This window comes from Marmota monax, unplaced genomic scaffold (assembly GCF_021218885.2).
Source record: "Marmota monax isolate L192 unplaced genomic scaffold, Marmota_monax_Labrador192_F-V1.1 WCK01_AAM20220418_F8-fsc00065, whole genome shotgun sequence".
In the NCBI taxonomy this organism is placed as follows: Eukaryota; Metazoa; Chordata; class Mammalia; order Rodentia; family Sciuridae; genus Marmota; species Marmota monax.
Window position 1 is genome coordinate 9,471,343 of NW_026694038.1, and position 24,007 is coordinate 9,495,349.

Genomic DNA, 24,007 nt, shown 5'->3' on the forward strand with positions numbered 1-24,007 from the left:
TTTTATAAAAGTTAACTTGGAAATTTCTTATGTTTCTGTTCTACATCTTTGGTTTAATACAGCATAGATTCTGTATTTTCTCTGGCTGGAATGCCTTGGGTATTTGAAATAACTAAACTCTGAGTCTTAATTATGTCTCATTTACTTTTAAAACATTGTGGTATATTTAAAAGGGAAGAGATTTTTCTCTGGCATTTAAGTTAGTAACACCAGGAATCAGAGTGTTAAAAAAAAAAAAAAAAAGAATCCAGGAACTGGCCACTAAAGATAACTAGTTTATTATTCTGCTAAGATTTAATTATAGTTTGGGGGCAGTATGTAATATAAAGTATATAGCAAAGGATATAATTTTGCTTTTCATTCAGCATACTCTGAAGGCAAATTGTTCAAAGTAAGAATAGATTTAGCAAAAAATATTCTGGACAGATTTATTTTATATTCACAAAATCCTAGTAAGATATTTTTGGTATTTTAGCAATTCACTGCTTTTACTTCTCTTACAGATTGAGCATCCCAAATCTAGAAATTTGAAATGCTACATTTCAGGTTTTAGATTTTCAGGTTAGGGATGCCTAACTTTCAGATTACATAAATGCAAATGTTGTTCAAAATTCCAGTCTGAAAATCTTCCGGTCTTAAGTACTTTGAGTAAGGGATACTCAACCTATACCGTTTTCTTTCACTGTTTCCTCTGTACACCAAATTTGACTCTTCCTTACTCCTTGTTTACATTTTTTTTTTTTGGTATCAGCACAGCGAATACACAAGCTCTAAAATCTTTTAAGTCACGTTTAGTCTTGATATACAGATTTATCTTCAAAAGCTGTATTTATTTTTCCTTTAAAATGTCTCTTTGGTGTATTTTTTCCTCTTTTCACTTCTGCAAACCCAGTCTAAGCCTCCATTATCTCATAGTAGTACAATAATTATCTTTTTTTTATTTTTTATCTTTTTATTTTTAAAAAAATTTTATCTTTACCCCTTCAATCCATTATGCACTTGGATATCAGCTTCCCTATAAATATCACTTTTGTATCCTTTCTATGCTCAGAAATAAGGATTTTCATTAATAGTAAAGAGCAAATATAGTATTTAAGTCAGAATCATAAAGTCTGACTTTTTCAATAAGCCTTCCATGACCTGCTTTGATATTATTTTAGCCAATCCTTTATCACACTACTTTTCAATAGGTAAGAGTGATAGTATATTAATTTTTCCTTGAATTTGGCAATTTCTTCCCATTTCATGCATTCTTAGTTTTTTTGTACTCCCAGGATTGTATTTCTTTCATTTGTTCATCTGTCTGGATATATGCATTCTCAAAGTCCACCTAACTTTTTCAAGGTTGCTCTTTTCTAATATATTGCCTACATATTTAACACTTAAATTTATGTTTAGATCTATCTAGCTATCTCTAGGTTTATTTTTGTTAGTCTCTCTAGATAGACTTTACACTTTGGGATGAAGAATTAGCAAGACAGTAATTAAGTCTTAAGTAACTCAAGATCTTGCAATTTGTGTGGCCTCAGTAAATATTTATTGAATAAATGCACTTCTGTTTACCACAGAGCTTATTATTTATGCCGCATTAAGGGTTCAAATATTTCTTGCTAGCTAGTTGCCTTAGAGAATTAAAATTATAACATTTCCCTCCCAAACATCTCATCATTTTAACCAAATTATTACAGCATTTCTAATATCTTACCAATTTTTTCACAAAAATTTCTTTACAGTTGTAATATTTATTTATTTATAGTTGCCATTGGACCTTTATTTTATTTATTGATACGCGGTGCTGAGAATCAAACCAAGTGCCTCACACATGCTAGGAAAGCACTCTGCCACTGAGCCACAACCCCAGCCCTGTAATATTTATTTATTTAAAAAAATTTTTTTTAGTTATACATGGGCACAATATCTTTGTTTATTTATTTTTATGTGGTGCTGAGGATCGAACCCAGGGTCCCACATGTAAGAGGCGTGTGCTCTACCGTTGAGCCACAACCCCAACCCCTGTAATATTTATTTTTAATTAGAAATTACAAGTATGTGCTACTGCACCCAGCATATTTTTTTTTTTGAGTTTTTAGTTTCCACACAAAAACATAAAAGTTGTACATATTCATGGTATACCATGTAATGTTTGATGTAAGTATACGTGTGTAAAGTTTAAATCAACATTTGTCATTTCTTTGTGGTGAAAACTTTCAAAACCTCTTCTTCAAGCTTTTTGAAATGTACATTAAATAATTGAGTCTGTGGTTACCATACTATGCAAGAGTTATGGTTATAATATTGAGAACATAGAATATTTGGAAAGTTTTATCTGATCATCATATATACATACTTTTATATTCTAAATACTCTGCATTATATTTTGTGATAGAATAACATTCTAGTACATTTATTTACTTCAAATTCTCCAAGTTTTACTGGTTATCAATTTTTTTCCCTTAACTATAATACTTCAGTGAACCAGTTGATTCTTAATTATATCCAGCTTTTAAAACAACTAACCCAGAATTCCATGCTTATTTTAGGCCTTTCGTGAAGGATCTAGAAAGTCATCAAGAGTTAAGGTAAATACATTACATTTAAGGAGTTTATTTAAGTGGCTGCTTGTCTTTTTGCTCTCTTCATTGTGCACCATTTCATCACTTATCTTACAAGAAGTGGGACCTTAGAATTCTAATTGAATTAATAAATCACTGTTGTTGTTTATTAATACTATTGAAACATTAATCAAAGGGGGTGGTGGCAGGGTAGGGTGGTACAAGCCTATAATTTCAGCAACTCTGGAAGTTGAGGCAGGAGAATTGCAAATTGGAGGCCAACTGTGGTAGCTTAGTAAGACCCTGTTTCAAAATAAGAAGAAGAAAGACTGGGGATGCAGCTTAGTGGTTTTGATCCTCAGTACCCCCTCCAAGTGTATATTCATAATTTCTAATAGTAAAATTGGAGTAATTAGAATTTATTTATCACTGCATTTTATGTCTCCCATAGTACTTTATATTCGTTTTCTATACACATGAATACAGAATCACATTTGGGAAATTGAGATTTTACTTTTGCATAGTTTGATTCTTAAGGTAGTCAAGTCAGCTGTACCATAAAAACGTGAGTCTCACTATGTAAATACAAACTAGTCACATGTACCTTAAATTAATTAGAACACAGTCCCCTTGCTGAGAGCAAAACTCTTCTTTTGGCTTCTAAAATCTAGATTTTTGTTGGGTCACAGAGGTAGCTATATAGTGTTATTAAAGCTTTCTGGGTTAGGTAGTAAAGGATAACAAGTTTTTTTTTTTTTTTAAATATTCATTTTTTAGTTGTAGTTGGTCACAATACCTTTATTTCACTTATTTATTTTTATGTGGTGCTGAGGATTGAACACAGGGTCCCATGCATGCGGGGCGAGTGCTCTACCTCTGAGCCACAACCCCAGCCCCAGGATAACAAGTTTCTTAAGTAGTTGAACATTAAATAGGATGTGGGGAGTGTGTTATAGTATATTTTTTGTCCCATGGTATAAAGCATAATAATTATTCGTTATGGTCACGTTTCTAGAAAACACATCATGAAACTATCATTTTTATCTCAAGAATATTACAACATGGTGTCATTTAGCATATGCAAGTCCCACATTTCATAAAATATTCTTTATATGATAAAGTTGAAGATTTATGTTTTATTCTATTAACTTGAACTTTAGGAATTTTCTCTGACAGAATAAAGAGATCTGAAAAGTTTTTTTGATTAGTTACTGGCAAATCTTATTACCTCAGTACTAGGCTTCATGAGGAAGGAACATTTTTTATTTTACTGAAATACTTTCCTTTAGTACATAAAGAGGTGAGTTAGGAATGCAAAAATTTTTCAAATTCTTTGTGAATATTAGAAAATATATTTTAACTTGAAGATCGTGTTTGAAAGTCATTACAATTCAAATAAATAATTCTGTAGTAAACTTTATAAAGTTCAAGATATATAAAGTTCAAATGTGGTAGGGTAATTTCTGGTCTTTTTTGCTTGGATCAACTTAGAAAGCTAAACATTTTCCAGTCCAGTTTATATTAATTTTTAATGTATATTGCCATTAATTCTGTGTATGTTTGTGTATGTAACTACTTAAGTTCAAACAGTAATACTTACTTTGCTGTGATTTTAGGGTTCAGCTCCAGAAATTGATCCTTCATCTGATGGTTCAAATTTTGGATGGGAGACAAAAATCAAAGCATGGATGGATCGATATGAAGAGGCAAACAATAACCAATATAGTGAGGGTGTCCAGAGGGAGGCACAAAGAATAGCTCTTAGATTAGGCAGTGGAAATGACAAAAAAGACATGAATAAATCAGAATTGAACACCAACAATTTACTCTTCAAACCTCCTGTAGAGGTAAATATATTGTCAAAAAAATTATAAAAAACCCTTTTTATGCTATATATCTTCAGTTAGACTGAAAGTAACCAAGTGTAATTCATGTCAACATATACTCTGATTTTAGAGCCATATACAAAAGAATAAAAAAATTCTGAAATCTGCCAAAGATTTGCCTCCTGATGCACTTATCATTGAATACAGAGGGAAGTTTATGTTGAGAGAACAGTTTGAAGCAAATGGATATTTCTTTAAAAGGTATCTTTATTTTTTCCTCACATGTTCCTTTTTTTGTAGTTAAATATTGTATTTATGGATATTTAGATGCTCTGATTATATGTACTTTTTTTTTCCTGACATGATCATTTTAGTATTAAAGTGTAGTGTGGTTGACTAGTGTGACTAATATAACTTTTGAACTGTGATAACATTCACCAAAGAAAAACACAAAGATGTTTCTCAGTTTCTTACCAATCTTTGCCTTGTTGAAAATTTGAAAATAGTTCACTTGAAAGAAAAATCAAGGGGCTGGGATTGTAGCTCTGCGGTCGAGTGCTTGCCTAGCATGAGAGGGGCTGGATTCTATCCTCAGCACCACATAAAAATAAATGAATAAAAAGGGTGTTGTGTTCATGTACAACTACAAATATTTTTTTAAAAAGATAAGACCAAAATAGTTTGGATCTATAGGATATTAGTTAAGAATTCTGATTACCTGATAGTACCAGGAATCCTTTCTATGGTAGACCTGTGCTAATTCCTTGTAACATAATTACTAGCACCTGAGAATACCATGGTGACCACAGGCAAATCTCCTTCCTCTTTTTTTTAGACTGTGTTAGATTTGATTCCTATATTATTGCCACCACTTTAGCTTTGGTGGCATTGGAATGGTTTTGGAGGCCTCTTATGTCATTTGGGATTCTTGTGGAATTAATATCTTTTAATAGTCAATAGTTTCCTTGAAGTTTAGAAGTATGTTCCTATCTTTAGGGGGACAACATTGCCAATACATGTCTTACAATCTTCATTTTTTGTTTGGAACTTGAGTTTTAAAAGATGCCTAAGAATCTTTCCCTATTACATCAGATTTTATCTGAAATTTGAATAGTTTTAAATATACCAAGAAATATGGACTTTAAAAGCATGGAATTAGGTGGTGAGGATGGGGCTCAGTAGTAGAGTGTTCAAGGCCCTGGGTTCAGTCACCAGTACCAACCCCACAAAAGCATGGAATTAGAATCTTTCTGTAAAGGCAGTGGTCACTCTATCTTTGTAAATAATTTCTACCTCAAATTAATTGCCTTTTAACTTAGGTAAGGTTATAGGGACAAGTGAAAATCTCATTAGTATAAAGTAACAAGGGGAGGGAGGTTCTGTAGTCAAGACTAATTATTTAAAATTTTCACTAAGCTGGGTACTTTGGCACACACCTGTAATCCCAGAGACTTGTAAGGCTGAGGCAGGAGGATCACAAGATCAAGGCCAGTCTCAGCAATTTAGCAAGGCTTTAAGTAATTTAGCTAGACCCTGTCTCAAAATAAAAAGGGCTGGGGATGTCACTCAGTATGGAGCATCCCTGGATTCTATCCTCAGTACCAAAATAAAAATATAATACTTATTGTCTTTTTTTGAAATTTCATAAGTTTTTTAAAAAATCCATTCTTTGAATAGCCACTTCAGATTGTTATATACAAAAATGTTAATTCCTTACAAATTTTCTTTCTTTGTAGACCATACCCTTTTGTTTTATTCTACTCAAAATTTCATGGGCTAGAAATGTGTGTTGACGCAAGAACTTTTGGAAATGAGGCTCGATTCATCAGGCGATCTTGTACACCCAATGCAGAAGTAAGCTTACTGAAATCTTTTGGGAAGTGTTGTGTGGAATTTGAGCATTAAGTACAAAAGTCCAATAGTTTAGAATACTTCAATTCTTGATGTATTTTGCTCAGCGTCTTCCTGTTGTAAAAATTTAGGTGATAACAAATTATACATTGAAGAAATTGTGATGTTTCTTATAAGAGGGAATATTGGACTTTTTAAATCCTAGAAAGTCTAGTTAATGGGTAAATGTGCTATGATTTTATCGCGTTAGATGGTAAAGCTAAAATAGATTGTATGTTACTATAAAATTTTTAATGCTCTATTTTAGGGTGGAATATAAAATACTTTTGTTTTCTATATGCCAAAATACACATTTTTAATTTTATAATTACATTTTTAACTGGAACATTATAAGTTTTGGAGCCAGTCTTGCCTTCTCTGTGGCTTATTAGTTTTGCAACTTTATCCATGCCATATATTTTATCTATCAAAATGTATTATTAAGGAATAAAAGTATTGTGCAAAATATCTAGAACAGTGTGTGTCACACAGTGTTAGCTGTACCATTATTGCAATTCCTCAAAACTAAAATGCTATCACTTGTAAGACTACCAATTTCAGACATGCTAAAAAGAGAAAAAAATATGCATTAGAAAATACAGTTATAGTTTTTATTTTTTGTTTTGGATGCCACGTGGTAGTCTGTGGGGTGGGCGGATTGGTTGAAGGCATTGATGTACTTTTGAAAAATCTTCCCAGTTGGTAACCAATGATCAGTAAGTCTTAATAATTAATGGTATTTTCCCAAGTTGTGATTATAATGTACTTTTACTAATAGCTTTGCAACTTGCAGGAGAAGGTGCTTTTAAAGATAGAAAATGGTTTACAGATGTATTAAATTATTCTTTTAACAGGTGAGGCATGAAATTGAAGATGGAACCATACATCTTTACATTTATTCTATACAAAGTATTCCAAAGGGTACTGAAATTACTATCGCCTTTGATTTTGATTATGGGAATTGGTAAGTTCAAGTTGGTAAATAAATCATCTGTTGCTTCAAAGTAGTTCTTTAATGTTCATGTAATAATTTAGGTATTTTTATTGCTTTTATAACTTATTTATCATGAGGCAGTTAAAAAGTACTTGAAAATAAGCATTTGGTATTAGCTTTCATTATTGTTGTTTAAACATTTACACTGTACAATTACTAATGCTAATTTCAGCAATATGCTATTGACTTTATTAGGTTAGAATTTTTTTCTTCACTTTCTTGTATTTTAGGGGGTACGATTTTAGTTTTACAATTTATTTGGTTAATCGGATGAATAATTTCTAATTTGCCTCTCAAGACAAAATTGCATCAAATTTTCTTTGTGGTGTAAATTGAAAGGGTTTGTAGAAGAACCTCTAAGAAGCATGCTCTGAGTATAAAAACTTTTAAATTTTAAAATTTTAATATACAAATATGAATACAAATCCATGTACTTCACAGACTAATAGAACACTATCCATTGAAGCCTCTTAGATTTAGCAGATTGTATCACCCTTCTTTACATTTCTTTAACATTTTGTGGTTTTTATGTCGTCAATAGTATTTAGAATTTTTTGTTATCTTTAAATTTTATGTTCATTGTAACCTACTACTTTCTTCTGCATTCTATCTTTTCTCTTTCATTACATGAGATAAAACTACACTGTTGTATGTAGGCTCTAGTTCATTTATTTTCACTGCTAATGGCTTTTCTCTCTTCCATTACTGATGGATCTTTTTATTTATCACAATATGTTTCTGTGGCTTTTTGAACATGTATGCATTTGTACATGTTCTCTCTGTGGTAGGGAGAATGCACAGAATGTTTTAGAATGTGCAGACTCAGTTTTTAACCAAAAGTGAATTAGTGAATTGCTTTCCAAAGAAACTTTTTTTTTTTTAATACTTTCCTAAGCAGTTTAGTTCCTTTCTAATCCTTTAGTATTAGGACTTTAAAAATTTTTACTAATCCATGTGAAATGGTATCTTTACATTTTTATTTACCATTTTCTTTGATTATTTGTGACCAAATATCTTTTTCTTTCATTCTTTTCTTTTTTTTTTTTCCTTTCCCTTTTCTGTTTTGGTGGTGCTGGGGATTTAACTCGGTGTCTTGTGCATACTAAGCACATACTCTTCTACTGAGCTCCACCCAGCTCCCAACTATCTTCTTATGTGTTACCATTTGGACTTCCTCTTGCTAATTGCCTAATCATATTATCTGACCCTTTCTCTGCTTTGCAGTCGTTTTCTGTGTTCTTTATATATTCTGTAGCCTTTTGGGTTATAAGCATCTCAGTTTATTTTTCTGTATTTTTAAAAAACTGTGTTATGTGCTTTTTAAATGAAGATTTTTAAACAATGTCCATTATGTTTTCTCTCAATGTGAAATTCCTTTTCCTTCAGTATTCATCTCTAATAATTATTGGAAACAGACTTATCACAATAATTTCAGCTTTTCTTTTTTAAGTCCTTTCTGCCCCTAAAAGGTGGAAAATTTAACATAAAGACTCTTTCCATATCAATTTGGGAGATTGTACATCTCATTGAGATTAAGAGTATAAATTTTCCATAATCTGTCTGTTTTCAAATCCTAGCCCGGTTATTTATGATCTTAGACCAGTGTGTTCAGCTCTCTGTGCACCATTATCTCAAGTATGAGAATAATAATAATTCTCTCCTAACAGGAATGTTTGAAGATTTAATGAGCTAACACATGTAAACAAACCATTTAAAACAGTTTCTGGCACAAAGTAACTGCTTGATTAACATATCTGGTTGGGCATGTTATAATCCCCATAATTTAGGAATTTGAGGCATGAGGATCTCAAGTTCAAGATCAGCTGCAGCAATTTAGCAAGACTGTGTCTCAAAATTAAAAAACAAAAACAAAAACCCAGGCTGAGGATATAGCTTAGTAGTGACAGAGTACCCCTGGATTCAATCCCCAGTACCATAGGAAAAAACAGAGTACCCCTGGATTCAATCCCCAATACCATAGGAAAAAAAATACACATACATATGTAAATAAGTAAATAAAAGCTGTTGCTATCATTAAAGAAACCTGGTTATTGAAACATTCTTTAGAGTATACAAACTAGTTAAGTTTTAGTGTTTTTATACCTGGCATGTTTTTTATTTAGGTGAAATTTCAAGTCAGTGTTTTATAACACTCTGGGATTACTGAAGAAATTATGGGTTTTACTTTAATGTTAATTTGTATAATTAACTGTATCATTTTACTTTAAAAGACTCAAGAGTTTCAATTTATTGTTTTTTTTTTTTTTATATATTGTAAGACCCAGTTGGTAGTCCAAATTCAACATTTGTTATGAGAAAATAATATTTCTTTTGTGATAGTAGTCAGAAATACAAATTAGTTGAAAAGTTTAAGATTAAAGTCAATAATTATGTATAATTTTGTGAAGTTCCATCTTAAAATGAATAAGAAATTGCCCAATTTTGTTTAATATCTTGAATAAATATTTATTTGGATATCATTTCAGTAAGTACAAGGTGGATTGTGCCTGCCTCAAAGACAATCTAGAATGCCCTGTTCTGAAACGTAGTTCTGAATCCACGGAAAATATCAACAGTGGTTATGAGACCAGAAGGAAAAAAGGAAAAAAAGACAAAGATATTTCAAAAGAAAAAGATACACAAAATCAGAATATTACTTTGGATTGTGATGGAACAGTCAACAAAATAAAGAGTCCAGAAACAAAACAGAGAAAGCTTTCTCCCCTGAGATTATCAGTATCAAATAATCAGGTATCAAACTCTACTGATTTTTAATGAAGTTAATTTGTCAGATTTTTGCCCTTTTTAAATGTAAAGTTTCTTAACAATTTTTAAGTCCCTTTTGATGTTTAGTGAAGTGTAAATACAAGTTCTGTTACTATACATGCAACATTTGTTAAAAATTATTAAGAGCTGGGCATGTGATCCCAGCCGTTCAGGAGGATGAGGCAGGAGGAACCAAGGGCAGGCTGAGCAACTTGTCTTAAAACATAAAAAGGACTGGGGATGTGGCTTAGTGATTAAGCACCCCTGGGTTCAATCCCTGGTACTAAAAAACGAAATAGCCAACAAATCACTGCAGAATTGAAGATTTTTCCCAGACTAGAAAATTAGCGAATCCAGCTAGTGCTTTATGAAAATTTGGGCTTATACTTCTTCCCCATCAGGAAATATATGTTATTGGCCCTCAAAATAGAGATTAGGTTAAGAAATGTTTTGCTCATTAAGGGGCCCTATATTCTAATAATTTCCCTTTAAGTTTTAAATCGAAAATTTACCTAGTGCTTCATATTTGCAGGTTTTGTGAAAATTTTGTTTTGGGAAGAATATAAACAAAAGTCCATGCTATTGAGTTTATGAATAGAACTTTAGAAAGCAAAATTATTTGATGGCATTCAAGAAAGCAGTTTTAAGATGGCTTGTAATTTTTATATTTAGTTGTGGTTAAAAGACTTTTAAACAGTTTGATGTCAAGAGTTTATAGATGGAGTAACAGTTTTTTTATATAAGAAGTCATTTCCATCTTTCAGGAACCAGATTTTATTGATGATATAGAAGAAAAAACTCCTATTAGCAATGAAGTAGAAATGGAATCAGAGGAGCAGATTGCAGAAAGGAAAAGAAAGATGGTAAGTTGGGAAGCCATTATTAGTTGCTTAATGTTATGGTATTGGCTTAGTGACAGCTACTCTTTCTGTTGTTGCCTTTCCATGGGGCTTCTCACACTTTTCTTTGAAGTTAGCAAATTTGGGGCACATGATGTGCCATTGAGCATTTTTATTTGGCTTTGTCATTACCATTTAAGTAAATTTCACTAATTCTTTGTATTTTTACTGGTGCTCCTTAGACATTTTAAAATGTATGGCCTTTTAGAAATTGTATGTTTTAGAAATCATTAATATTTTTGAGTCTGAGAACTATTAATAAATTTTAATATTGCAATTACTGTCCAAAATTTCTTTCATTAATGTATCCTTTATCTTAATGATTTGATGTTTAACAATAGATCTTTAAGCTTTTTAATAGTACCAAATAAATGGCTTATGCAGAGCTAAAACAAAAACCCACCACTGGTTTGGTAGCTATTTCTGTTTTATACTGTTATAAAATAAATAAGGTCTTCATTAAAATCAGTTTAGGATTTATATCCTTTGTACTATTTATTTGCAGTTATTTTGTCAGCATAAAAAGTAGGACAAGAAATATCCTAAAATCTTAGTGGTAAATAGTTAACTCTATCATTGTATACTTTTTAAGATTTGAAATTAACTATACACACCAACTAATGATCTTCCCCATTCCATTTACTTGTCTCATTTAATGTTCTAGGGGTTTTCAATACTGTTCTCCACGTAATCTCAGGTGTCACATGTTGGGGTGGGGTCTTTGTAGACTTGCTTACTGCACATCCATTCTGTCACCACAGTGGCCATCCTTCTATGCTGTGTTAATTCTGTGCTTTCTATTGTAAAAGCAACACAGAACTGTTTTCTAGCCTTGGAATTTTAGAATCACTTGTCTGTTGAGACCGGGTAGTATTAGAGATAGAAGAAAAATACAGGTGAAAATTTGGAGGCTGGTTATAAAGGAGGAGTTCCTATATCTAAGGTTATTTTGAATCTTTTAAAAATAAAAACATATTTCAGTTGTAGTTGGACACAATACCTTTATTTTTATGTGGCACTGAGGATTGAACTCAGCGCCTGGCATGTGCTAGGTGAGTGCTCTACTGCTGAGCCACAAATTCTCTAAAGCCCTTTCTTGACTATTGATCTTTAGTATTGTTTTGTCCATTCCCCAATTGCTTGTATTTCTATTAGTCATGTAGGAACTTTTAGGAGACCAATTTAGAGTATCAATGATTTTCTTAAAAGGGCATGTGTTTCATAGGAAGAGCGTGTTTTACAAATGCATTAATAATTTTGAAAAATATCTGAATTTTTGTTCTATGTTCATACAGTATTTTTATTCAGATAACATTCTCTGAAAGATCTGACTATGGATCTATTTTTTAAAAGTTAACTTATCCATCAGTGCTGAGAATAATAGTGGAACTTAGAACATTTCCAGATCCCAGAAAAAAATTGGATATTCTTTTGATGTTAAACTTCAATGAGAAAAAATATATGCTTAATCATGATTACCTTTTGGTTCTGATTTAGCTTATTAGCATGCTGTATTAATATAGAATAATTCTTCAAAGTTTTTATATTAATTTGAGTTAGCATATTCATCTGCTTCTAAGGTGACTGTGAAGATGGAAAACTTGAAAAGTATGTTTATAACTGAAAGGACATAAAACAAAACTTAAATTTTTTTCTTTGGATCTTCAGTCCTCAAAGTCATTCACTCTTATTTCTTACTGTATAATTCAAATTTAACGTTTGAATTATAAATTTTTGGATTTAATCAAATAACACAGAACCACACATTCTAAGGTTCTCAAGCAATTAATATGGTTTTTTCTTACAGGGTGTATTTAGTTTTGAAAATTTTGGTATGATTCAACCTTTATTTTTTCTAGTCTTTGCCATTTATAAGGTTAGATTACAACTAGTAGTTGGAACTGGAGAGTTATATGATAATTCTGTTTGGGGGATCAACATAGGCTGTATTTTGGGAGTGGGCTATAGGGAGATAGGGTTGGCTACAAACGGTACAAAATGTTCAATGAAGGTTTCATTATATGGTTAGGATACATGACCCTTTTCATTCTCAGTTCTGTTTTCCCTCACATCTCTTTTGATGTTTTGTAATGTTCTTTTATTAACATTTTTCTTTTTTCATCCATTATATTGTGTGTTTCCCCTTTGAACAAAGCAAACTCGTGCCTAAATTGTATGGAACTGAATGGATGGTTAGTGTCCATTTCCTCTTATCTGGCAAGAGATATTGGGAGGAGGTAGTACATTCTAGGCTTGCTCTGCCACTGAACCAGATCACCAGCCCTTGACAGAGACTTCTTTGATGCGGAGTTTGAAATGGCTTGGGAAACTTTGAGCCCATTTAAGCTGTGGCCCTGGAAAATACAGTAGAACACTCACTTGATTCCAAAGCTGAAGTACTACAGAGTAGGCTCTCTTTTTGGTACATGTTAAGGTAGGATTAGGGGGCCATAATTAGATGGAGAGAGCAGGTAAAAGGGGAAGGAAAACATGCCTTTAATTCAACAAGCAATCATTTTTAAAGTGGCAAACCTTTTGAAAAATTTAAACAACAAAGATGCTTTTCCTCATTTCTAATTATATCAATAAAACATATTTCTGAAATAATTTTCTGTAAGCACCTTCTTAATATATTTTGGAGTACAGTCTTGATAGTACTTGATTATTATAATGAGATTGCCTAAACTGGAGTTCATGGAAGTTGATTCAGGGTGGTCTTCACATTAAAAGGACAGAAATTTGAGAAATAGTGTAAGACTATTAAAGGATAATCATATAGCTAGGATCATCTAGATTTAATTGTATTTCACTAGAACATGTGTACTCCAAGGGAAAGAGTTTGTACTTTTATTCATTGTCATAGCCCTGACTCCTAGACAGGGAAAAGTACCTAGCTTTTTAAAAAATAGATGTTCAGTAAATGGGCCAACTAAAAGTTCATGACAGCCATTTACGGAGAGATAGGTTCATGAATGTGAATTACATGAAGCTTATAGCCTAGGTGATGCCCTGTAAGATTTGTCCGGGATTCCCCACAATTTTCTCAGCTCTTGTCCTTCACTGGAGAAAGTATTCCATAAAAGTCTCATTTGTTAAAGAGTGCTTTTAGCTAGTTGGGTTTAGTAAACCTTTATCTCTAACCTTTAAGATTCCCAGTATATATAGTATTTTCCAAAACTCTCCTTGTATACTCTTGGAATTTTTTGTGGGTGATACCTGACATCCCACAGATTTTTATTCTCTCTCTCTCTCTCTCTCTCACACACACACACACACACACACCCAGGGAAAACACTGTTATTCAGAATCTATGCTCTTACTACTAATGCCTTTGTAAAACAAAGTAAGAGGAAGGTAATTTGTTGCAAGAAAAGTCATCTCATGATAGGACTGTGGTGCGTATCATCTAAATCACTGTTTTCTTCTTAGAGCATGCATAAAGTGATGTTGATTAATAATTTTCTAAGTTTCTCTCATCATAGCAATTAGGAATTGTATTTCTCAAGATGAGTAATAAATATCATGGTACTGAATAGTAAGAGAGGACCAATTTGTTTTATAGGTATTCTGTACAAACAAAATGAGGGTGTTTTGCTTTAGCTGCTTTATAATAAATTTGATTCTCAAAATCCTTTGAATGCTTCCAGTTATGTTTTCACATAAGTGGCACATAGAATATACATGCCCATTTCTTAGTGGTTTAATAAAAATGTGAATTGACTGCTATATACACCAAGTGCCATTTAAGGTACTAGCTGAGCAAAAATGACAAGGTTACTGCTCTGGAGAAGCTTTCATGGAGGATGGGGTGGGACTAATCATGACTGTCAAAAGAGGAAACAGCACCAAGTGTAAATTGTCACATGATAGAACAAATGGAGATACCACACAAGCCATAGTCTCTCAGTTGCTGTTTGAAAGTAGGGAGTTTTTTTCTGAGTAAGGAGTCTCATTTTAATACTACATAGTAGGTTAATTTGGTAGGTGGGCTCTGTCTTTCCATTTCTTTGAAAAGCTTTTTTTTTTTTTTTTCCATTTTTATTTTAACTTAAAACTTGTTTATTTTGAAATTTTCCATTTCACTTTGGACCAAGGATACTAAAAACTAAGTAAAGCAAAACCAGAGGTATGGGAAGACTGCTTTCTAGCCACTGTGAAGACTCCACCAGGCAGTTTCTCTAGGGTCAGGTCTCATACCCTACATTCTGGATGCCACCAACCCAGAGAACTATTTTCAGTGCCCAGCATCTGTTTTAATTTTTTATTTTAAAGAAAAGCCACTTCCTCCTAGTAGCAGTTCAGAAAACAATCAGGAGTTCCTAGGTGGCTTTCTTCCTTTTTTATTTTTCCTTAGTTCTTAGACCCAACTAACCAGCAAATTACCCTCTAAGGCTACTTAATAGCATTCACAAGTGTTTAATTATAATACTTTATTCAGTAAAGTTAATTTTTTTAGTTGCTATACTGTACATTTTAATTTTTATTTTTTATTATATAGTCTTGAGTCATGTGGACTTTAAGCATTCCCTATCTACTGAGCAGGAAACTCAGATTAAGAATTATATGTCATGGGCTGGGGTTGTGGCTCAGTGGTGGAGCACTTGGCTGGCATGTGTGAGGTTCAATTCTCAGCACCATACACAAATACATGAATAAAGGTTCATCAATGTCTAAAAAAAAATTATGTCTGTTACAAAAATTAATTACATTCCATTTTAACTCCAATGTGAATATAATTGAAATAAAAATTCCTAATACCCACACCTCAACTAATAGGGATATTATGAAGCAGACTTTTTTGTTCTGTTTATAAGAAATTATAATACTCGTATTTACTATTATGAATAAAAACCATGATTAGATGAAACATATGGGAGATTCCATGTACTTCAAGCAGTAACACCTAACACTTGGCATTAACAATATGTCAAAAGTTAGCAGTTTCCTGAAAGTAACCCCTCACCTCTTTTTTCAAAAGTAACCCTATCTAATTCTGTTTCAGGATCTATCAGTTCCCATGGCTTGAAATGAATTATGGTTACAGAATATAGCATCACAGTAGTAACCCTATGTGGTTAATATAATCTGAACTGTATCTATCACAGGTTTTAGGAGCTATGGGCAGTTGACTAGTATTAGTATCTATAGTCACCTATAACTACCTCAGCTTTATTTATAAGTTATTTTTCAATCAGATTTTTAAATGGGTGACAAATTTCCAGTTATTTTAAAGTATACCCAATTTTATGTCAAAGAATATATTAGATGCAATGATAAATGACATATGAACCTTAAGGAATTTAAAAGTAGATCCATGTACTAATAATTTTATCAATGTAGAAAACCAGTCATGTTTACACTCCCAATATTTGTATATTTTAAGATAAAGCTAGGTTAATGTTATTAAGAAATGTTTAGTGTTTTCAGCTTTATTTCTACACACACAGCAATTGTTATAATGCAGGAAAACTTATGCTGTATTTTGTTTTACATTACATAGTATGTTAGTGGTTGTTAATTGGAAAAAAAAAGTTAAATTAGAAGCTAGGAAAGTTGCATAATAATTATGCAAAGGTCCCACCTTTGACAGGGTCACTTAATCTAGAGGGATTTTGGTTTCTTCTGTAGTACAATACTACATTTTTAAAGATCCTGTTCCAGCTCTAAAAGATTAAACCATCTCTCAGGGATTTTGCTTTAATGATCAAATAGTTGTACCTGTATAAATGGAAATTGCATATTTATTTGAACAAGTTTGGGTCAATTTTCTTTACGTAAGTTCATCCCCGACCCTCACTCTTATAGGGGAATGTTGAACTAAGTCAAAGAACCATAGTGTAAATTCATAACTATTTTAGAAGATCCAGAATCAGAATATAGAAAATATTATGCCAGGTATGATGATACATGTTATTCATCTATTCACTTCCTGAGAAGGGTAAAGCAAGACCACAACTTTAAAGCCTGACTGGGCAACTTAGCAAGATCCTATCTCAAAAATTAAAAAAGGGCTGGGGAAGCTCAGTGGCAGAGTGCCTCTGGGTTCAATCCTCAGTACAACAAAAAAGAAAAAAAAGTATCTTCTTTGGTGCCTCCCTTTTGATAATTTTTTTGTTTGACAAATATAATATTTGCTAAGACAAGTTTCTTTTTCTAGGAAAATATACTTTTTGCACATATTAAAAAATTTTTGAGAGAGGAAACCATAGTAATTAACCTCCAGTTCAACAAGTGGAAGCTATTTAGAGTTTTGGAAAAGCCCTGATATACAGAGTCAGCATTTTTATAGAAAGCCATATAAAACGAGGTTAGGTAAGTTAATTAAAAGGACCAGAAACATGAAATTAATTCCATCAGGCAAGAATTTGGCTTTAAAACTTGCAGTCCCAATGAGCACATAATGTCATCTTTTGAGCTGAAGCATGGTGGTGGCCTGTAATCCCAGCCACTTGGGAGGCTGAGGTAGGATGATTGCAAGTTCAAGGCCAGTAATTTAGCAAGGCTCTAAGCAACTTAGTGAGACCCTATCTCAAAAAATAAAAAGGGCTGGGGATGTGGCTCAGTGGTTAAGCACCCCTGGGTTGAATTCCCCATTACCTAATAAATTAATCATCTTTTGCCTGTATAGTTTTTTAAGTGTTTGATTACCACCCTGGACCAGAAGAGCTAATGAGATGGAGAGTTGCAGAAATTTATCCATAAACAAATAATCTTACCTCTTTGGACCATTTCCTTGCCTGTAGAAAAAAAAAAGTTGAGGACAAAATATTTTGTCACATTTGCAGTATGGCTATTCGCTGTAAAAGTATCCTCAGATGGTTTGTTTGACACATTCTACTTTCGTTTTCTTACTAAGTGTAACAAAAAAGAAAAAACACAGAAAAAGCAGTAATTTTCAGAGTGTAGGTGTCTTAATGCTTGAATCTCTGCTGATTACTGAAGCGCCAATATTGACAAGACTTTGGCAGCCAGATCTTGAGTTTCTGATCTTTCTTTCTTTCTTCCCCACATCGATGACAATGAAGGAGGAAAGACAAATGGATCTGAGCCTCAGGACCTGGTTCTTTCATTTGGAGAACTGGACAGTTGATGGACGTGCTTCCTGGTTCTGGTTGAGAGCTGAAGCATTTGCCAGGCCCTCTGGTCAAGGCTCTGGGTCTTGGTTTTAATGTTCTCTATCCAAAGAGAACTGATGCTCAAAGGAACTCTTGCTGTTCCCTCAGTCCCTGTCTTGAAGTGTCAGTTTAAGAAAGGAAGAGCAGAAGGTAGAGGAATGCCTTATAAGAGTTAAAATGGAGGGCAAGAGGGCTAAAGTAGAAATAAAAATATTTATGGAACGCCTATCAATTTCTAAGTACTGGTTAAAAACCTCACATTTTCAGTTTGAACTAAATAATAATCCAGTGAAGTGTAAGTATTATTATCCACATTTTATAGCCTCAGAAAGGTTAACTAACTTGCTTAGAATCATGGAGATGTTTACTAAAATGTACCCCCACAACATCCTGCTAAAACATAGCAAAAATATATTGACTGATATCTTAAGTGCATAGTAATTTTGCTTTTTCACATACCATTTCATTAGGAATTTTGAATTTTTTTAAAGGTTGGCTTCTGTATTTAAATTTTTTTTTCAAGTTAGTGTAAAGCATGGTCATTTTGAGGCTTTTTGTTTTGTTTGTTTTATCCTTATCATTAGCACTCAATCAAGTGTTCTTTTCATGAAATACATTTGTAATAATAAGGCTTACTGAGATGATGTTTGGGATTTTTAGATTTTGAATAAATATAAATTGTTTTTCCCCCATATCTAATAACAACAGACTTGGTTTGCTAACAGTATCATAGTAAAAAATTTTGTAATTTGCCTGTACATCTGATCTGGACTTTAGAATATTTACTTCAGAGCAATGACTAATAAAATTGAAATCTTGTAGACTAGAGAAGAAAGGAAAATGGAAGCAATTTTGCAAGCTTTTGCCAGACTTGAAAAGAGAGAGAAAAGACGAGAACAAGCTTTGGAACGGATCAGCACAGCCAAAACTGAAGTTAAAACTGAATGTAAAGATGCACAGCTTGTCAGTGATGCTGAAGTTATTCAGGTATTATTCACGTTTAGTTTTATGTTTCCATTTAAACTATTTCAAATAAAATTTGCATTTGGGCATGGTGGCACAGGCGTATAATCCCAGTGACTTGGGAGGCTGAGGCAGGAGGAGCTCAAGTTTAAGGTCAGCCTTAGCAATTTAGTGAGACCCTGTCTCAAAATAAAAGGACAGGGAGTGTGGCTTAGTAGCAGAGTACCCCTGGGTATACAAACCAACAAATTTACATACACAATTGAGTTAAATCTGTAATAAATTTTTAATTGTGCAGTTTTTAGATCCGATGGGAAACTTAAGACTTGGAATTTAACACTATACTACTTTGTTTTTGAGTAATAACATTTTTAATTATGTGAATTTATTATGTGAATTCATAAATTTTGTCAAGTTAGCTTCTGAAGTATCTATAAACATAAAATTCCATTGTATTGTATTTTGAATTAGGAACAAGTAAAGGAAGAAACTGCTAACAAGCCAACCCCTGCCAAAGTGAATAGAACAAAACAGAGAAAAAGTTTTTCTCGAAGTAGGACTCACATTGGACAGCAGCGTCGGAGACACAGAACTGTCAGCATGTGTTCAGATATCCAACCATCTTCTCCTGATATAGAAGTTACATCACAACAAAATGATATCGAAAACACTGTACTTGCCATAGAACCAGAAACTGAAACTGCAGTAGCAGAAATAATTACTGAAACTGAAGTCCCAGCACTTAATAAATGTCCTACAAAGTACCCCAAAACAAAGAAGGTATGACTCTTAATGAATTTAAGAAGTTTTCCAAGTGTCTTATGCTATTAAATGGTTATATTGGTGTTTAGAAATCAGTCTATAACTATCTCATAATGAACTGCACAAGAGGCAGCATCATTTTTATGCAGATATTTTTGAGTAAGAATGAAAAATGAAGTATAAAATCAAATACTATGTTTGTATTATTGTAAAGATGATAAACTATATCAAGACTTTTACGTTGCCCTATGTACAAAATTTATATTTCTCTAACTAGTTTTAGATGTGTTACAGTACAGCCCTACCTGGTGCTGGGGACTGAATCCAGGGCTATTTGGTAAGCAAGTAGTCTACCACTGAGCTACATCCCCAGTCCCTATCTTTTATGGTATTTTTTATAAATTCCATTGCTTAGATTACAAGAAATAAATGTGATGAAATTATTGATTTCAATAGAATGTAGTAAGAATGTGAATTTAGTAAGAAAGTAGTTTTATATCAAATTATTAATAAAAATCTTTGGAAATGCACTGTCAGAGTTAACAAAGTAATTATTTGGAAACTAATCACTAAATTAAACCAACCTGGGCTTTTCAGCTAAAAATGTAACAGAACAGCTTTAATGAAGCTGCTGTTTTATCCCACCGAGATTAAAGGACAAAACACTGGTACCAAAGTGGTCATTTTTTAGGCTCTTTGGGGAGGGAATAGATCATAAATACATCCTCCTTTCACCAAATATTTTGAAACTTCATTTATTTAGTTTTGTTTTTATATAATTCAGTAGAGTTTGCAGGCAGGCTGCTAAATGAAGAAAAGTTTATTCTATTGTGAACCAGGGATTATACTTCAATAACAGATGTTAATTTGCTTGCCAGAGAGTCAAAGGTTTGAGATCAAAGTACAGGTGTTTCTGATTCAGAGTCAGTGCTTTCCTTATTGCACACCTACCTAAGTCAGTAAGCCAATCTTATCTTTAATAGTGTTACTTTTGCCCACCTTGGAAGGACAAAAAATAATTTCAACTTATTTGTAATAGGAAAAAAAAAACTCGGGATTTAAAACACGTGAAACTACCTTCTAGACTATAAATGACATAAACCCTGCCTTTTAATTAATAAATGACTAAATTGTTCTGGTCTAAGAGCAGAAGTTACTGTCTCTCTCTGGTGTGAAATGTAAGCTTCTAAATCCTGTATGTTTCTCTTCAAAAAGCTGTCAAACAGTGCCAAATTATGCCTCCCCATAAATACCTTCTTCAACTTAATACATAATTCTTTGCCACATAGCATTCTGAGAGCTTTATATGTGTTTCTTAAAAACTCATTTAGTTGTCACAACACTTTTGTAGAGCTAAGTTCTGTTATGACCCTTTTTTTTTTACAGACACATCTTGAAATGTGGAAAAGTTACATAACTTGCTCACAGTCACAGTATAAGTGGCAAAGACAGGATCATTCCCTAGCAGTCTGGTTCTAGACTTCATGTTTTAACACTATGTTCTGTTGTTTGTCATACAAAGGGAGCTATATACACACACAAAAAAGAGGGATACTTCTGAAAGATAGGAGCTATGTACTAGGGATTGAACCCAGGGGCACATTACCACTGAGCCACATCCCCACCCCTTTTTTCAGGGGCAAGGGGGTACCCAGGATTGAACTCAGGGGCACTAAGCTACATCCCCAGCCTTTGGGATTATAGGCATGTGCTGGCGCACCTGGCATCCCCAGCTCTTTTTAAGACAGGGTCCCATTGAGTTGCTTAGGGCCATGCTAAATTGCTGCGGTTGGCCTTGAACTTGTGGTCCTCTGGTCTTAGCCTTCTGATTTGCTGGTACTGTAGATGTATGACAGATTTTTTTTTTAAATGTGCATATTTCTGTATGTTTATATAATTGTATGAGTAAATGTATATATGCATACATGCTTTTTCTATAATCTACATTTGTAATATGAAATTCAAAGGATTTTGATAACCAAATAAACATGAATACCCAGAAAGCAAAAAAAGAAATTACCAAGAATTAAGAAAAGGACTAGGTAAGCCAGGGGTAGTAACACACACATATAATCCCAGCTACTCAGGAGACTGAGGCAGGAGGATTCAAAGTTTGGAGGCCAGCCTGGCAACTTAGACCCTGTCTCAAAATAAAAAGGGCTGAAGATGTAGCTAAGCACTAAAGTGCCCATGGATGCAACCTCAATTTATCTCTTAGTACTACTAAGAGTTTTGTTTTTGAGTACATAAACTGACCTCATCTCTAGGAGACTGTGAGGAGCGCCTTGGGTAGAAAAATGCTACTTAACATTTTAAGCATATCATAAAGGCAGCAACAAACCTTAAACTTAAGTGTTGGTGGTACTGATGTCTCCTAAATTTTACAGTATTAAAAAACCGTGTTACAGGTAGCTCAGTGGTAGAACATACAGATAGATGCCCTGCGTTCAATCTCCAGCACCACACAAAAAAATTGTGTAAAACATTTCAAGAATAAAATGAAATGTAGAATGATACACTGATTTTTGGTCATTGCATGTATGTATCAGTTTCTACTTTGCCTTAGAATATTCTATGGGAGAATCTGTGCAATTAAATATATAGTGACCCCAATTTTCCTTTTCTCTAGCACTTGGTCAATGAATGGTTAAGTGAGAAGAATGAGAAGACAGGAAAGCCTTCAGACAGCCTTTCAGAAAGGCCTCTGCGTATAACTACAGATCCAGAAGTGTTAGCTACACAGCTCAATTCTTTACCAGGCCTCACTTATAGTCCCCATGTATACTCTACTCCTAAGCATTATATTAGATTTACTTCACCATTCCTTTCAGAAAAAAGGAGAAGGAAAGAACCTACTGAAAACATTTCTGGCTCGTGCAAAAAGGTAAACTTTTCTTTCAATATAAAAATCTAGAATGAGCCAAATGTTATTCATTTTGGAATTGGCTCTGCATTTATAGGCTATATGAACAGGTAACAAATCCTATTCACATTTTACTCTCCATTTTATTCAGCGATGGTTGAAACAAGCTCTAGAAGAAGAAAATTCAGCAATTTTACACAGATTTAATTCACCCTTTCAAGAAAGATCCAGAAGTCCTACAGTCAATGGTGAAAATAAAAGTCCACTACTATTAAATGATAGCTGTTCCCTTCCAGGTAGAATTTCTTTTTAGTATTGTTTTAACATGAGAAATGTGTCAGGATATACATCTTTCTAACAGGCATAGTCTCTTTACTGTTGTGTACTTTAGCAGAGAAACACATTCTGATAAACTTTCTCATTTCTGTTCTCCTTTCTCATTTCTGTTCTTCTAGCCTTTTAGAGGAAGATAGATACAAAAACCTTGCTGTGTAATATGGTGTATGTTTGGGTTACAGTTGAATTTCTAATGGCTTTGTTTTGGCTTTGGGGCTGGGTGATTTCAAACAGATTCAAAAAGACTCTTAGAAAAACCTATTAGTACTTATAGGACAGCAGGACAATGCTTGCTAATAGTGAAATTCACTTATTTGGGTGTGGGGAATATTTCATATTTGTTTTTTTTTTTTTTTTTAAAAACGTTTAGTTTTGTGGTGAAAGTCATCATACTAACTATTGATGAGATTTTATCTTTCCCAGAATGTAATAGAATACTTATAGTAATTCTAACAGATTACTATCTCACCAACAGATTTAACTACACCACTAAAAAAACGAAGACTTTATCAGTTGCTAAATTCTGTTTACTCAGAAACCTCCACACCTACTCCTTCACCATATGCTACACCAACTCATACGGATATTACTCCTATGGACCCATCATTCGCCACTCCTCCACGGATAAAATCAGATGATGAAACTTGTAGAAATGGTTATAAACCTATATATTCACCAGTTACTCCAGTAACTCCTGGTACACCAGGAAATACCATGCATTTTGAGGTGAGAAATTTCAATGAAAAAAAATTTTCAACTCTTGGTTTTTGAGTTTCATTAAGAACTTGGCCCACATTCCCTCTAACAATTAGTGTGCTGAGAATATAAAATAAAATTTGGGAACATATATTCATATGAATTTAAACATTTTTATTCAATGTTTAACTTTCCTCTTAATATATACAGTAGACTAAATATATCAAATTGACCTGAAAGCAAATATCTTGAGGAATGGAAATAAAATAATAAAGTCTAAAACCAAAATGTTTCTAATTTTAAGTTTTCATTATAAAAACACCATATATTTAGTTCATGTATTTT

The 24,007-nt window shown here is 33.0% G+C and overlaps 1 protein-coding gene across 5 annotated transcripts in view; it reads left to right on the top strand.

The window, feature by feature from the left end:
• The window catches only part of Kmt2e (lysine methyltransferase 2E (inactive)), a 91,713-nt gene that overhangs the window by 61,167 nt on the left and 6,539 nt on the right, over positions 1–24,007 (top strand). For 4 of the 5 annotated variants that reach the window (XM_046464176.2, XM_046464173.2, XM_046464171.2 and 1 more), the window contains 12 exons: positions 2,541–2,579; positions 4,169–4,399; positions 4,509–4,639; positions 6,115–6,232; positions 7,123–7,232; positions 9,749–10,013; positions 10,793–10,891; positions 18,865–19,029; positions 19,477–19,785; positions 22,397–22,651; positions 22,782–22,926; positions 23,442–23,692. In XM_046464176.2, the coding sequence (XP_046320132.1) occupies positions 2,541–2,579; positions 4,169–4,399; positions 4,509–4,639; positions 6,115–6,232; positions 7,123–7,232; positions 9,749–10,013; positions 10,793–10,891; positions 18,865–19,029; positions 19,477–19,785; positions 22,397–22,651; positions 22,782–22,926; positions 23,442–23,692 (2,118 nt within the window). The remainder of the gene's footprint in view (positions 1–2,540; positions 2,580–4,168; positions 4,400–4,508; positions 4,640–6,114; positions 6,233–7,122; positions 7,233–9,748; positions 10,014–10,792; positions 10,892–18,864; positions 19,030–19,476; positions 19,786–22,396; positions 22,652–22,781; positions 22,927–23,441; positions 23,693–24,007) is intronic. The other variant, XM_046464175.2, reaches the window with a different exon arrangement.